General features: G+C 32.7%; 1 protein-coding gene across 1 annotated transcript; it reads left to right on the top strand.

The window, feature by feature from the left end:
- Window positions 1–1,130: 1,130 nt before the first annotated feature.
- LOC123661596 (ATP-dependent RNA helicase vasa) lies at window positions 1,131–15,092 on the top strand. Its single transcript, XM_045596554.1, has 13 exons — window positions 1,131–1,164; window positions 3,169–3,270; window positions 4,821–4,952; window positions 8,557–8,819; window positions 9,107–9,292; window positions 9,520–9,606; window positions 9,760–9,897; window positions 10,210–10,386; window positions 10,676–10,871; window positions 11,197–11,394; window positions 12,379–12,509; window positions 13,966–14,047; window positions 14,995–15,092. The coding sequence occupies exons 1-13, from the start codon at window positions 1,131–1,133 to the stop codon at window positions 15,090–15,092; spliced, it is 1,824 nt and encodes a 607-aa protein (XP_045452510.1).
- The last annotated feature ends 2,606 nt before the right edge of the window (window positions 15,093–17,698 follow it).

A 17,698-nucleotide genomic window follows, 5' to 3' on the forward strand; every position in this document is an offset into this window, starting at 1 on the left:
TTCTCCACTCTACGTGACATTGGCGGAATCAACCGTGCTACTTTGGCACAACTGAAAGCCATTAAACCAATCAATCAATCAATCTATCAACTTGATGAACTTTCCGAGTCATTATCTCTCATTTGTTTCGTTAAAACGCAACGATACATTCACGGGAATCCACGATGAAATAAGTTTTACTCCAATCCATTCGAAATATTTACTCACATTACCTACAGCTGCATGTTTTAAGCATGCTGCATTATTGCGAACATGCAGCGCTCAAATATGCGTTCCACATATAAAATTCACCTACAACGCCTGCGGCGTCTTTACGTTAGTGAAACGGCAATTCCAGCGGTCGTGGTCGATGGCGTTTCGGACCAAGTCGAACGTAGCCTGTATCATTAATCTATGGTACCGACTATGAAACAAATGGCAACATTTGTACAATAACATTTATAAAATCATTTGCCTTCGTTTATAGTTTTATACCGTATATAAGTAATGAAAATTATTTTATAATCTGAAAAACAAATTACAAAATTACAATATATAAAAATATTTATGGTATACATTTTTTACATTATAATAGTAACACCGAAACTAATTTTCCTCAATATCGTCATTCGCCGCCATTTATTGAGGCTCGGCTTTGTTCAGACATCGCGTCACAAGTATTTATTATAACTAAACTAATATTATAAACTAAATTGGTTTTTATTTCACTGTTATCAAGGTGAGATATTAAATATACTAATATTTCATATTAGAAATTTTAAGAAATAAAACGATTTTACACACAGCACGTGCAATCTTTTGTGCCGGTGAAGCTAAAATTTATTTTGCTGACAATTTTAAATTTTATAAAAGAAACGTTTATTATATGTATTTGTTAATACGAAAAATATTGAAATTATACAATTTTATTGTAGAAATAGAACAATAATGCTTAGTCTTCAGAAAATGGATATTGCGTTTAAATTCTGTTTTTAAATAGAATTGTAGGGTAGATATATAAAAGCCTTCTCGTAATGACACTGTTGCTTCAAATTTCTTCAGCTAGGACTCCAACTTGAAATTTTAGTAATGAGATTGCATCTATTGTTAATTGTAAACAAATTTAATAAATTATGTATTGTTGATTTCAGATGGATGATGATTGGGATGATACAGGTGATGTAAGTACCTTAAATTTTTTTATATTTAAATGTATCATCTAAAACCGTGTTGCATCATTTTAGATTCAACTAGTTATATTCAATTATAAATGTTTATAAATGCGAGTTGATGTTTATACATATATCAGTACAGACAAATGAATTTATATTAATTAATAATGAAGATATATTTTATACTACACATGATTATAATTACAATAATATTTTAAAATTTATAAATAAGTGAATGTCCGACTTTATTTTACTTGTGTGTAACTTTGATATTTGTTTGATTAGTTGGTTTGCTTTCACAATATAATGTAATAAAAATTTATGAACTAAGTTAGAAGTTTTTGAATATGTTATTATGTTGATAAAATAATACAGATCTTTAATTGAAACTTAAGGATATCGAGGACTTTTAGAAGTGTTAAACTGACCCTTAAGCTTACAACTATTTGTAGAAATTACATAAATCATAAAAGTAAAAAAATATTAAGATTTGTGTCATTAATACTACATAATTATGCTGGCATGATCTAATCTATATATACAAAATCGTTGTGTCATTGACTCATCTCTAAATTTCAAAAACCGCTGGCTAAATAAACATGAAATTTGGTAGGAAGTTAGTTTATAGTTAACATCTGCTAGAAAAGATTTTTTGATATGGCCAGATTAAAGTTGTCTTAGGTCTCTCACAGGATTGTATAAGGCTCCTACATTTTCTGAGCTACAAGCTTGAAATTTGGCAGAGAGATAGGTGTTTGTAGATATTACACTTGCCCAGTGTGGTGACTATGGACAACATACATGAGTACCCTCCTCAAATTACGCTCCTCAGTTCCTGGCAGCCCCGCTATTCCCGGCAGCAGCCGCGGTAGCGGTGGGGCAGAGTATGTAAAGTAAGGGTCAAGTACTAGAAATCACTGAGTTACAAGAGGCTGCCTACCAACACTACACCAAGTGACATTTAATGGACGCACCCCACGACTGAACGTAACTAAGTCACATTCATCATCATAGACATAGGCCTCCACAAGTTCGCGCTAAAAATGGCGTGAACTCATGTGTGATGTCCATAGTCACTACGCTGAGCAGGCGGGTTGGTGACCACAGGGCTGGCTTTGTCGCACCGCAGACGCTGCTACCAGACTTCGGCCTGTGTATTTAAAGCCAAGAGTTGGATGGTTATCCCGCCATCAGTTGGCTTTATAAGTTCCAAGGTGGTAGTAGAACTGTGTTATCCCTTAGTCGCCTCTTACGACAGCCACGAGAAGAAAGGGCGTGGATATATTCTTTATTGCCGTAGCTACACAACACAATAAGTGGAGCATACTGGGGTGATCTGAAGTCCGAAGAGAGGGCAAGGACAATGATCCTGGACTCCAGACACTTGTTCTACTTCCGTGAAGATGATTAGCTCTACCTAGGTTGCGTCGGTTTTCTGGTCTACAAGCTTTGGATTTGATGCAGCTGAGGCGCGGGTTGCCCGCTGCTCAAGCAGCTTTTCTATAGAAGAAAGCTCTTCTTTAAGAGGGTACGGAAACTTTACGCAGAAACCTCCGTTCCTCAAATAGTACAGGAAAATAAGGAGTCCAAAGTTTTCCAAAGACCATTGGAAAGAAGGCTTCTTGCGAAGCCAAAACAGCAGAATGCAGACCCATTTGCTCTCGTCCTCAGATCCGTGAAGAGGTCGAGATATTTTATGAGCAATTGTACTCGTCGAGCACACGCAAGCTTGAGACTCGGGACACCAGAGATCCATTTGTACCATGTTGTTATTTCATTTTTCGGAGAACATCCAGGATATCGGATGAGATTAGTACGTCGCGCGAGCAGCCTAAAACGGGAGGGCCCTGTTACATAAGAAAAATTAGAGTTACATATAAAATTTCTAAGTACTTGATGAATTAAGAAACATCTTATAATATAAAAGGAGATTTTTCTAATTACTACAATTTACACTACACTTTACATGATGTAACAGAGATTTTTTTAAAGTCAATTAATTAATTTCAGGTGGCAGTACAGCCCCAAATAGATAACAACTATGGCATTGATGATGTAGATGAAGGTCATAGTCTCTCCAGGGGTAGAGGCTTCCCAACTTTCATTGAAGATAATGATGGTATGTTCTTAATAAAATTCTCACAAATACATTACTTTCATTAATTTTAATTTTATTCTTACAAAAAATTTTTTATAACATTATTTGATAGTATGTAATATGTATTGCACAAGTTTCGGGCATGCAGCTGACAGCATGAGGGCTTTGGAAACGTGTCTAAATTTTTTTAAATAATTATATTTAAAAGTTGAAAGAGAAGATTATCTTAACAATTTTATCAGTTGCATGCTCTGATCCATTGAATTACTAAAGTTACATCTTAAGAAAATTATCAAGAAATATACATAATGGTTTGGCTTCACAAAAGGCAACCCTCTTTGTAAAATCAACATTTGTGTAACACATTTAGAATGCGTAAAAAGGTTAATTGTAAAGACAGAAATTTCATTGTTTTACGAACCCAAAGAATTGAAAGGAGTTTCACATGTGGTAAACACTTCATAGATTTAACACCAACTGCTACCTATATATAAAAATACCACTACTTAGTTACAAGGGTTGGTCCTAGGTTTTAGTCACGTAGTTAATAATCTAGAAAAATCTCACGCTTTTTCGTATTAATAAAGACAAACGTGAGCCAATAGGTATATATTTTTTTTTCTTTATGCGAAAATATACCTATACTTCTGAATTACTACATGAAAACTCGAGATTGAGGGGGAGAGGTCTTAGCAAACACTACGGATGGTCACCAAGGGAGGGAGGGGTTTAAAAAATTGTAAAAACGGGTAACTTAGTATGAAGACGTTCCCTAACTCTTAACTTTTGTTTATATTATTTTTCTCGTCTAAAAATATAAATACACTAGCGACCCGCCCCGGCTTCGCACGGGTGCAATGCTGATACTAAATATACTACAGAATGTCTTTATTTATAGTATGAAGCTAGATTATAGCATGGTTATTAACATAATAATAAGAACATTCAAATATGCGTCGTAAGATTACACGTTATTACAGAATGCGTTGAAGAAATAAAGGTTCACTGCTCGTTTCCCGTAGGTGATAGCGTGATAATATGTAGCCTATATGTTGACCCGACTCCTTAATAATATTCATGCCAAATTTTAAGTAAATCCATGCAGTACTTTTTGAGTTTATCCCGGACATACATACAGACAAACAGACAAAAATTCTAAAAACTATATTTTTGGCTTCGGTACCGATTGTAGATCACACTCTAAGTATGTTGTTGTTGTTGTTGTTGTACACGGGCTATTTTCCGCAACTCGACGTCTTGGTGCGCCTTTTTTGCGTGACCGCACACACACACTCTAAGTATTCTTTAAAAAAAATATTCAATGTACAGTTTTGACTTTCCTACCATTTTATAATATGTCAGTATAGATATATCATCCTATATCTTCAAAAATTATGTTATTGACGCTGCAATACAATACAATACAAATATACTTTATTGTACAACCAAAAACAATACAAGTAACATAAAAGAAAAAGAAACAAGCGAGAAAAAATAATAATAATAACAAAAAAAGGAATGTACAAAAGGCTGCAAAAAAAAATCTAATTTTTTTGTTTTTTTATCACTAGACTTTAATAAAGTGGGAAGTAACGGCTACGGGGAGCGTCGTGGTCGCGGCGGCAGGGGAGGGCGCGGTCGAGGAGGTGGTGGCCGCGGGGGTCGGGGAGGAGGGAGGGACCGCAGCGACTATGAAAATGGTGGTAAGTTCTATGTTTATTTATTTAGTTACTAGCTGTGCCCGTCGGTTTCACCCGCGAGATTGAGAAAAAATGGACAATCCAACACAAGTTTTTTTTTTACCTTTTAAACTGAGACTAACGCGTGCAAACAAATGAACGAACTCTTTAGCTTTATACAACTTATAGTAGCAGTTAGATTAACTGGCAATTGTATCCAACGATACCCAGTTGAGTGGAAAAGGTAAATTGTTTTATTTTTCATTAATGCATCTAATCTATTCTTAAACTGATTTGTGTTTTTGGCTGCCACTATTTCGTCCGGTAGCTTATTCCACATCTCCATTACATTACTAAAGTGGTACTTGTGTGGTTTAATATTGGAACTAATTTTTGCTAGCTATATTTTGTATACTATTCTTTTAATCGATAGTACTACCACTTAACAGTATTAGGTTAGTATTAAATCGAAACCCTAAATGTTTTACGAACAAACAAAATGGAAGTACTTTATGACCTTTTTTAAACGTCTTAAAATAAAGGAGTTCTGACTGTCAGTCTTTTTGAGTTATCTCTAATAATGCCTAGTTATTTGACTATTGTTTTTTCGTCTACCTACGTTGTATTACTGTTCGATATAATTGAATACGATTTTTTTTATTTGTAAGTAAACACGATTATTGTGTGTATCTTCTTCTTTCGTGCCTCTTCTGTTTATTTTGGGTCGGTCTTTCTCGTATTCCGACGCCAAGTTAGGCGATCTTAGGTTGTCCCTACATCTAAGTTTACCCCAGTCAGATCTTTGGTCTTCCTGTACCCTGTTTTTGTGTCCAAAATAGACAGGAAAGTTTTTACGGCTCTATAAAACACAAATTAAAATAAAGAAATGTAATTGTTGAATTAAAAAAAAAAAACTTTTTTCAAGGCGCATTATAAGAATTATCATAGAAAAAAATAATCTTAATTTAGTGAATATGTATATACCAGTTAACGTAATGAATAGTTTAATTTATCATAAAATAGACATTACTACACATTTTAAAACACTAGTTTATGTCAAAAATATTGCAATAAAAAATAACACTATCACATGAATTATGATTAATTTAGTAACAGTTATGATTTATTACAATTAGTATGCAAATAAATGACTATGTACGTAATTTCGTGTTGGAAATATTGTATGTAATTATGTATGCAGCAAAAAAAAATTGAGATACAGTCATCATTTTAATGTCTAATCTTATTGTCTTTCTCTTATCTTTGTAAAATTATCAACAAATTTCTGCATATTTTTTACATACATAGTTTCTATTCTACTATATATATATATATATATATATATATATATATATAGTGACGACTAGTGCGTTTGTTCATTTTTTTCGTCTTGTTACGTTGTATTACTTGTCGATGTGATTGAAGTCGGTTTTTTTCGTTGGGAGCAAACACAATTATTGTTAATAAATGGTGTTTAGAAGCAGTTATTTTAAGTATTATTTTATGAGTTTATGTTATACAATAATTTGTAGAAACCTGTTACCTGTGTTGTAAAAACCCTTTTTTATAAAACTATCGAATTGAGAACCTTCACCTTTTTTGGAATCGGTAAAAAAAATTACCTAATAAGATACTAAAAAAATATATTGTCAAGAATCGTGATTTTAAGGACAAAGATTTAACATTAATATAAAGAAAATACCTGTTATATTCGAGTGAAACTTTGCATTGTATTTATTAAACCACAGTTACTATATTCAGAAAACGTACATTTTTTATTTAAGGAATTTTCCACGAGGACTACGCCATAGGAACATCACACATGTTACATAAAACAAAATTAATGAAGTCGTCGCATACCAATGTTTACAATCTTGTACAATAGCTTAACCGGTTCTGAGAGAGGATACGCCAAAATTGAATTACAACCTCCAAGCTCTTTAAACTTTTGGGTTAATTGGAGCATATCATTTCTGATATAATGCGAACTGAATCTTCAATAATGCCGCATTCGTACATAACTTTAATAATCCTATATAAAAAAATAATTATTATTAAGATAATAGAGTGGTGTTATGGTTTGGAATTCGCACGCGCCACGGCGGCGCCATCTGAGTAATCGTCAAGTAGCCTGTAATAGTCTTAAGTGACATGAGATGAGGTACTTCTTATCGATTTTTAGAGGGTGTAAAGTTACAAAACTTACATAAAGTATATTAAGAGGGACCTTTTTATAACAAACCACAAACAATTTTTAAACAATAATTATGTAAGCATTTTAAAATTAAAGAACAATTCTACTCTCCGTATTGAATAGAGGTAGAACATCAGAAACATCACTTAGGTTAGGATGTAAAAATTAAACAAAATTAGTTCTATATAGAAAATTTCGGTAATTGAAAAAATAATAAAAGTCGGTAATTCGGACAACTTCGGTAATTGTGGCTTCTTGTCAGACCACCTAGAAAAATTTTGATGATAAATCGATTAAAATTCGTATTTTACATAAGAGTTCCAACTTTAGAAAGTTTAAAATGTTAATTACACTTAAAATTAAAATCAATAAATAGTCCATTTGATCAACTTTCGAAGAAATCATTTCAATTAATGAAATTTTTGTTATTATTAAAAAATAGGGAAAAGTAATGCTTTTCAAAATTAGTGATTTTGAGTTTGAGAAAATACCTATAACCGGTTAAAATTGTAAATAAAAACAGGTTCTTGTTTGACACATTCGCTTTTGTAACACAATGCTCGTTATTATGTTATCTTTTAATTTTTGCCGTAGTACCACTTCAGAATAGATTTATGGAGCTTACACGTGTATGTAAAGGTTCATAAATCGATAATTTATAGTGGCCCTTTTCTTGAGTATTATGGCTCTCAAAATATTTTTTACATTCGAATTGTTTGTTTTCCGAAAACTTGAATTGTATAAGAGCAAATTGAGTTTTTGTATTTTACTAGTGGTTGCCCGGTGGTTAATATTCAACCATAACACATGGGTACAAAGTTTTTACTCAAGTATTAATTAATATATAGATTATGTACTAATATTTTGGTCGAAAGGTTACATGTTCACTTAAAAAGCTTATTTTTTTTTAAAGTTGTAACAACTTTCTATCAACGAAAAAACGATAAATTTACCGGGTTTTAAAACGTAAAGCATATTTTTATTAAATTACATACAAATAATTTCTAATCAAATAAAATTTGATGCGTTGCACAACCGTCACAGCACTGGTTTGTTGCTGTTGCGCTGGCGGTTGCGAGTTCGATCCCCGCACATGACAAATATTTGTATTTGCCATACAGATGTTTGCCGAGGTTTGGGTTTTTGTGCAGTTCTTGTTGGTCTCCCCACCGTGCTTCGGAGAGCACGATAAACCGTCGGTCCAGATCGTTATCATGTAGACCTGATAGCGATCGTTACTCAGAGTAGGGAATATATCCGCCAACCCGCATTGGTGGATTAAGCTCTGATCCTTCTCTTACATGGGGATAAAAGCCTATGCCCAGCTGTGGGATATTACAGACTAAAGCGAGAGAAATAAAATTATAAATATATAGATTAATAGTAAGTATGCTCTCTTGAAACAACAAACCTTAAATTTAGTATTATAAACAGGTGACAGCTATGAGAACGGAGACAAAGGCGATCGACCCGAAAGGGGTGAACGCGGTCGAGGGAGGGGCAGGGGTCGTGGGGGGAGGGGAGGGGGTGGCTCCCGACCCGACGGGGACAGTGAATATGTTGATGGCGAAGATGAGGCCAAGAAACCACCAGTGACCTACGTTCCACCGGAACCTACGGAAAATGAAGAGGAAATATTTAGCAGTACCATTAGCTCGGGAATCAATTTTGACAAATTTGATTGTATTGCTGTAAAGGTAGTTAATTTTAAAAATACTTTGACAATGTTGAATAATTACTAACTTGATGATTAATAGTTAGTTACTAACAAAACATTTTCCTTCTACGGTAATAAACAATAATATTTTGCATATATAAAATGTTACAGCAGTAAACTTTTTAACCTTAACCTTTTTCAGAAACCGATTCGAACCCTATCAGTTTTTATCGGAAAGTCAAAAATAATAAAAAGTTCACTTAAATTGCCTGTTTTGTGATATTATTACCTGTGTCAATTGTAATACAAGCAATAAACAATTTTTAGGTGACTGGTGAAAATCCACCGCGTGCTATTGAGAGTTTTGAAACCGCAAATCTTCGGAAATACGTGCTAGATAATATTCTAAAGTCTGGCTACAAAAAACCAACGCCCATTCAAAAACACGCAATACCAATTATAATGGCAGGAAGAGATTTGATGGGATGTGCTCAGACTGGTTCTGGGAAAACTGTAAGGAACACTTTTATTATTTTTAAACTACATATTTTGTTTTTGTTTTAAAAGTATCAGTTCTAAAAAGCATAAATTATAAGTTATCCATGGTAAATGATGTTAGTCTTACATATAGTTCTTTTTGTTTATATTCTGTGTATTTTGTACTTATCGTAAATACCGTTTGATTGCCAAAATAAAGAGAAGAAAGATAATTATAAAAATGTTTCGTTTATATTTTTCAGGCAGCGTTCTTACTGCCTATAATAAATACACTTCTGCAAGACCCACGCGATTTGGTTACTGGACCTAATGGATGTGCTCAACCACAGGTTAGTTTTCTTTCTATGTATATCTGTATTTTTAATAGTAAAGTAAAAGGTATTTTATTTATTATTAAAAATACTTTGCAAATACAAAGCATAGTTGTTTTACAGGAAAATTTAATTAAATATCTGCAGACTTAAATTTTAAATAATTTTCAGGTTATAATTGTGGCTCCCACACGAGAATTAACACTGCAAATATTTAATGAAGCCAGGAAATTTTCGTATGGTTCAATTTTAAAAATTGCTGTAGCTTATGGTGGTACTGCTGTCAGACATCAAGGAGATAATATATCTGTAAGTGATTGTTTTATATTTAAACAAAATTCTGTGTTCTAGCATTCATAAACTTTCATGTGTATATTAACTACTCATATCGCGGTTGACTGAAAGGATTTGCATTTTTCTCGTAAGTTTCCCTTAGCCGAATTATGTAGTTATTTTCACTCCATTATGCTTGAAAGTACTGTTTGAAATAACCCTTCCTTGGCAGTCGGGTAATAAGCTTTTAGTACAATTTCATTTGTTTAAAATCCCAACTATCACTTGCACAAGCCCACCTATAAGTAAATATATATTCTATATTTTTATATCTTATTTCCAAATTAGCGTGGCTGTCACATCTTGGTCGCAACGCCGGGACGTCTTCATGATTTTGTAGAGCGTAGCCGAGTCTCATTCGACGGAGTTCGATTTGTAGTACTGGATGAGGCTGATCGTATGCTTGACATGGGATTCATGCCTAGTGTCGAAAAGATGATGGATCACCCAACAATGGTGTCCTTAGTAAGTATATTTTATATGCCAAAACTATCTGACTCCACAAACTGCAATACCTCTTTGTTCACGATTTATTTTTAAATTTTTTTTTATACAAACCATGCTCTGGTGATATAACAAAAATAAAATCTAATTTGATCGATCAGTCATTCAGAAGTATTGTGCATACTTACATTTCAGCTATTCATTTTTATTTATATAGAAATGAAAAGTAGTTAATAGAATGAAAAAATTTGAATTTATGTCAGATTGGTGGTGAAATAAATAGCTATACGAAATCAACTAACATTTACAGACAGAACGTCAAACACTGATGTTCTCAGCCACATTCCCAGAAGACATTCAGCATTTGGCAGGCCGTTTTTTGAACAATTACTTATTCGTTGCCGTGGGAGTGGTGGGAGGTGCCAGTGCTGATGTTGAACAAATATTCCATCAAGTTACCAAGTATGAGAAGCAGAACATGCTCAAGAAGCTCATTGAGGACAATGGTGTGTAGTTGAATAATACGTTTTTTTACTAAACTGGTTGCAGTTTGACTTTAAGTTGAATTTAATAATTGTGTCTCCTTAAAATTGTATGTGTTTAGTTTTGTACAGCTAATTTTATCTTTTTAAAAGCGGTACTGTAAATGTCAGTAAAATTTATGCGTGTTAAAATTACTCAAGTGATAGGTTAGCCATATAGTTTGTATTACGCACGTAAGTCCTGATGCCGTTAAAATTTTAGAATCTAATGGAGTAATAATATGTTAGTGTATGAGCTAAGTTTTTTTTAAAGACCATCCATCACTAACATAATATGATCGTATCGCAGACGGCAAGCGCATCCTAGTGTTCGTGGAGACGAAGCGCAACGCGGACTTCATAGCGGCGATGCTGTCGGAGCAGCAGCTGCTCACGTCGTCCATCCACGGCGACCGCATGCAGCGCGAGCGCGAGGAGGCGCTGCACAACTTCAAGAGCGGCCGCCACTGCATCCTCGTGGCCACCGCCGTGGCGGCGCGCGGCCTCGGTGAGCCTTGCGGGACTCGCCGACGGTCACTCGACCTTACGGAACATTTAATGAAACAACTTTTTTCGGATTTTGTCGCGGTCACGGGAGGACCATGGTTGCTGTAAAGTATCCGAAACGTCGGGAATCAAAAGTTAATAATAAACCGCGATAAAATCCGAAAAAAGTTGTTTCATTAAATGAGTAAAATTCGCGTGAACATTAGAAAACATTACGGAACATTGTCGCGCTTAGGGAAAACCTCACATCAGAGGACATTTCACAGTTTACATGTATGGGGAAGATTTGTGTGAAGCCTGCATGGATGACAACCAGGTCCAGCTGATATGGGGCTACACCTATGGGTGTAACTCGTAACTGCAGTTGTAGCCTGAGGTAGGGCACAGCAGGAAATTTCCTGCTCAAAATATGGAGCTGTCCAACTGGGGTAGTACCTCGACCTTACAGAAGATCACAGCTAAATAACACTGTTTTCAAGCAGTGTTGTGTTCCTGTTGGTGAGGAAGGTGACCAGACCATCGTGGGGTACTCGGGATGGGGTCGGCAACGCGCTTGCGATGCTTCTGGTGTTACAGATGTCTATAAGCTACGGTAATCACTTACCATCAGGTGGTGTACCAAATTAATGATCCAACAGAGCGACCAATCTTAACATTTTATTAAAACGAATTTTGTATATACAAATAATATTAAATTTATATGTTAATGCCAAGGCAATTTTCTTTTGCACAACAGTGACAACTTTGGACAATAAATTTCCAGTACAGTCCAGAAGTCCCATTTTAGGAGATATGCACTTCAGATTGGATATAAATATTTACAGAAGTGTATTTGAGTGAAACTGTTTTCCACAATTTATTTCTTCATGACCAATCACTGAATGATTTTTATCAAAATTAATCATAACTTAGCATTTACAAGATGGGCCCACTTTTAACTCATTAATACCTTTTAAAATTTCTCACCTCTTTTATTTTGTGACAGATATCAAAAATGTGGACATTGTCGTGAACTATGATCTGCCGAAGAGCATAGACGAGTATGTGCACAGAATTGGGAGAACAGGTCGTGTCGGAAACCGGGGAAAAGCTGTGTCCTTCTTTGATTCTGAAAAGGTAGCCACTAATGCTAACGCGATTTTAAGAGCCATTTCACAATTTTACGCTCTGCAAGTTTAGGTAAATTTGGTCGCATCGCGCGAGTCGTACGAGCCGCGCGATCCTTGTGCTAGTACGTATAGTGTGACAACCAAAAGACCATCGTGATCATTTTCTGATGTATAATAAAAATTATAACTATGGTATAAAATGTTTTTTACATAATTAATTTGTTAAAAATTTCAAGTATGTTATATAACAACAGTCAATAAATTTAAAATAAAATTAAAAAAATCAATTTTATGAAACAATTTTTTTAAATTGATTTAGTTTTTTCAGTTTACGAATGAATCTAATATTTACGATATGAATAAAAAAGCATTTAATGACATCGACACCGACAAACATATTAATTAACAAATAACAAGACAAACAGATTGAAATGCCTATTTGTATTGATAGTGTGAGAAAAGAAAATTAAATTATACATTTGTTTACAGAAATTATCATTATATTATTTTACAGTCATTTTCGTAATATGTTTATTTTATTTATATTTTATTATGAAAGTATCAAATGCGTTTTATCCGCTATAACAACAGGCGCTTGGCGCGTGTGAGCGAAAGAGACGGCTGCGCAGAATTTGGCGTGGACCTTACCTCTAAGAGCGCTAGCGCTCGACTGATTTACCGGGCTTGATGCGTGGCAATATATACTATCTTTTTATTATTTAATATAAAATGTATTAAAAATAATTACATCTTTTAATTATTTTTTTTTGTATTCCTTAATGATGTAAGTTTACTTTGATGGAGATAGTTCGTTAAAATTTCTTAGTTTTCTAAGAGAAATATCGCTTTTAAAATTGTACTTATTTGGAAAATATTCGTAACTTTAAATTTTTTTTATCGTTTAATAGAGATACAAATGGAATAAAAATCTATGATAGTGGATAACAAAATTATATTCCACATATTATGATATTTTTTTAAAATGTTTTCAACGTAGAGGTTATTGAAAAGTAGGACTTCAAAGTATACATTGCGACCGTTTACCCAGGGAGGAGGCTGATGAAAAGGTTAATAATTTTATACACATAATATAAATCAAAATTCTGATCTGACTATGGATCGCAACAAAGGTTGCTCTATTATATTTCAAGAATATAAATTACATTATTGCATCCAACACTGAGATTAACGACGTCAAAATATTACAATTTCGCGGATTGTTACCGATTTTTGTGAAATGGCTCTTAAGTAGACATCCGTAGAATACAAAACATGCTTGAACAAGACTATTAATTACATTTCCATGTAAAATATTTTTGTTACATCTTTGTTTTATTGTTAGATACTATACAGACTTTAATTACATTTCTTTTGTTTAAATATATATTTTAAGTAATAAAGAAGTAAAGATTTTGTTACAGAAATTGTATTTAATTATCTCATATATTACTTATTCTTTATAGGATGTTGCTCTAGTAGCAGATTTAGCTAAAATACTGCGACAAGCAGATCAATCTATACCAGACTTCTTGCAAGGAGGAGGAGGTACTGCGACATATAAGGGCAACAAATATGGAGGCAGTGATATTAGGGTGAGTGCAGTAAAATTTATACATGATTGTTGTACTTATGGTTTCACTTTCATTGCTATTTATGGATAACAGCTAAATGTAAACCATATAGATAAATGCTACATGTCAAATATATAATTATATTGTTAATAAACAAATCAAAATTAAAAAATATGTTAATAATGGAATAAAATGTATAATATTTTATATTAAATATGACTTTTGTCCTTGCTTGCAAATCTAGAGGACAATATATAATGAGGTACGTGTTTTAAACTATTAAAAACCTTCATAGTGCTTTACAGAATATCTTTTGAAGATTCATTGCAATTTGTCTTTCTATCAACCAAACAATTATGACTCCTATTGATCTTGATGTAATGACAATAATGAGTGATAATTATTGAGGTGCAAATTTATTAATATATTCTTTAATGCACTTAAAATTTTTGTGCAGTTATTAATATACAAATTTGGTTAGCAACGGTGGACTTATGTCTAAAAGAGATCTCTTCCAGCCAACCTGTGATAGTGAGAACTAATGTTACATAGCAGGCTAAGAAAGTGCAGTAATGTAGATATATACAGATTCTTAAAAATAAAAAGCTAATTAAATAATATTCATAACATCATACAATATATATATTTGATATTTACATACTATATACATATACACACTACTACTTATAAGGTTCATACACATAAATATTACATATATATCTACATAAAATACACATATAATATACATATTATACAATACACAATAAAAGTAAACATTAATGAAAAGATATTTATGGATTCATTTGAGCGAGGAAGTGTTGTTTTAGCTTCTTTTTGAAGGTATAGATAGAAGGACTGAGCTAGATATATTTAGGAAGTTTGTTCCAGAGCGATGCACCATATACCGAAAAAGAATGCAAGCGAAATTTAAATTATTTAAATTTATTTGTTTACAGAATTTCAACAATGCAAGCACAATGGTTGATGGTCAAGGAGAGGAGCCAGATGAGGACTGGTAATTGTGAAGGACGTTTTGATATTATCTCTATAAAAATATATTTCCAGTGATTTTGATTATGTTGTACAACAAGTGGTGCATGTGTATATCATTGGTGCGGACCGGACACTTGAGTGTGTGGACAAAATTAATTGTGGACTATTTGACGGGTAGAAACAAATTATTAATTGATTCATTTTCTGGCAACATTCAAAATGTTATTGAAATATCATATCACTTTATTTGCAATTATATTTTTTAAGGTGGTATGTAAATTTCATATACAAATCTTAATATTAAAAAGATATTTAAACATCTTTATAATTTTTCCCTAATAAGTATTAGTAATTTTGTTTAGTCCAGTGGGCCTAAGCCTATCTATACCAAGCAATGCCTTATAGTAACTTGAGTATCTGATGCTCGTATTAGAATGGTTGTGCATTTTATGAGTTATCTGACAAACGACAAACTTCCTAATCGCGTTGGAGACCGTGGCAACAGTAGGAACCTACACTATAGAAGTACACTAAGTACTTTAATTGTGTAGCTCAGGATCAATTGATTTATGGCTCTAGATCGATTGATTTAGGACCTTAGATCAATGATTACTATTGGTGCTTTAAATTGCAGTTCAAGCAAAGCTTGAATGACTTGAAGTAACTAGATTAAAGATTATCTTTTTTTATATATCTATAAATTAAAACAATTTATTTCTGTTCATGTTAGATATTCGTATTAATCTTAGAGTTATTTAGTGAATAGTTTGTTAATTTGTCATAATCAAAAATATATGGAATTAATAATTTGTTACTACCAAAACTACTAAACGTAAGCTCTATAGAAGACTGTTTTTCTGTGACAAGTACTAGTACAGTGTAGAATAAGAACTAACATAAGTTTTAACAACCTGCTATTATTATTATTCATATTTGTTTCTGTTGCACAACACCTTTGATTTGAATGCTAACCATTTGATTGTACTTAGTTTATTAGTTATTCATATAGTTACTGATGGTATTGTTTTTATTTTTTTGAAGTGTGTTGATTTAAGTTTACTTGTAATTGTTACATCCAATTCGGAAATGTTTATAAATAAACTATCGTATTATATTGTATATAATTCGATATTTTATGCGAATCTGTGATGCTTAATAATAAAGTTGCTCAGTTAAAATTTTAGCATAGTTACACATAATGTTTAGTCTATTTACTACATACACACAATGTTTAGTCTATCTACTGCAGCTTTCTTTTATAAAATTGTATACCTGACTGGTTCAAAAATGTAACATTTTATTGTTTAGTTAATAAAGAATCTCAAAATAGACATAAACACGAGACATAATCAAAAGAAGTGAAATGTCATAATGCATAAACTATATTTTCTTAGTTAAAAAAATTATTTCAAACATAATTGTACAAAAAGAACTAAATAACAATTTTATAATCTGTGATGATTATTATAAGTAGAATAGTTTGACTCATTACAATACTAAAGTGAGTTTCTAATAATTTAGTTTACATATAAAACATCTTTTCGACCTGAAAAGAATTTATGTAGATATAAATACGCAGGGTAAACCGTTATAATATACTATTCATATATAAATATATGTATAACATATTATATCAAAAAGTTCTGAATAAGAACGTCTGAAATGGTACAAATGTGTAACTATGTATTACATTATGACTTAAGATAATTTTTTAGTTTGTAAGACGCTTGTTTCCTCTTACTTTACAAATAAACCAGAAATTTTAAATGATACAGTTATATTATTTTACAACATCTTTCGCATTCGTTAGTGTCAATCACGTCTCAATTTCGATATATCGCAAGTAGACATAGCTTTCTAATAGTAACTTACCCCATCTCTATCGTTTCATGGGCCTTCGATATCGTATAAATTACTGGGAAATCATCACTTACCACTATGTTAGCTCAGTGTTCGTGTAATAATTAAAAAAGGCTATAGTTTAAACCACAAAGGTAACCTTTGGCACTGTTTTTAAAGTGTAATAATTAATTAACGTTTATTAATACTATGTAATCTTCAACTGCTTTTATTAAAAAACGCATATCAGAATCAGTGATGTTTCTTTTTTACATATGTTATGGTATAAAATCCTACTTTCTACTAATATAAATTCGAATGTTTGTGAGGATGGATTGATTGTTGCTTATTTACACAAAAACTGCGGAACTAAATGTAATTGAAACTTGGTGAGATGACAGCTGACGGTCCTAAATAAGATTTAGGCTGCTTTTCATACCGGTATTACATAGAGCTCTGAAATTAGCGAGTAAGACTGCAAAGTGAAGCAAGTAGTTTAAGCCTTTTTGATATTTAGTTTAAATACTGTGTAACGTTTTGTTAGAATGAGAAAGCTTTTTTTAAATTCACTAAAACGACACAAACTTGGCCTTTTAGGTCACACCGCTCTTTTCAGCAACATAATGCAGACACAATATAAATTCTACTTAAGTTATCACCAACTACTAAGGCTATTCTGCTGCCAAAGACATAAGACAATTGAGATATCCTCAGTACCCAGAAGGGTGCCATCATAAGCCCTAACTATAACAGTTCGAAGGTACAAAGTAACGGTAGTGTTGACTATCAGAAA

The sequence above is a fragment of the Melitaea cinxia genome, chromosome 17, assembly GCF_905220565.1.
Source record: "Melitaea cinxia chromosome 17, ilMelCinx1.1, whole genome shotgun sequence".
Classification (NCBI taxonomy): Eukaryota; Metazoa; Arthropoda; class Insecta; order Lepidoptera; family Nymphalidae; genus Melitaea; species Melitaea cinxia.

Coding starts and splice junctions, on each gene's coding strand:
- LOC123661596 (XM_045596554.1), top strand. CDS start 1,131: ATGGATGATGATTGGGATGATACAGGTGATGTAA. Junction 3,271..4,820: donor TTTCATTGAAGATAATGATG/GTATGTTCTTAA, acceptor TTTTATCACTAG/ACTTTAATAAAGTGGGAAGT. Junction 8,820..9,106: donor TTGATTGTATTGCTGTAAAG/GTAGTTAATTTT, acceptor AACAATTTTTAG/GTGACTGGTGAAAATCCACC.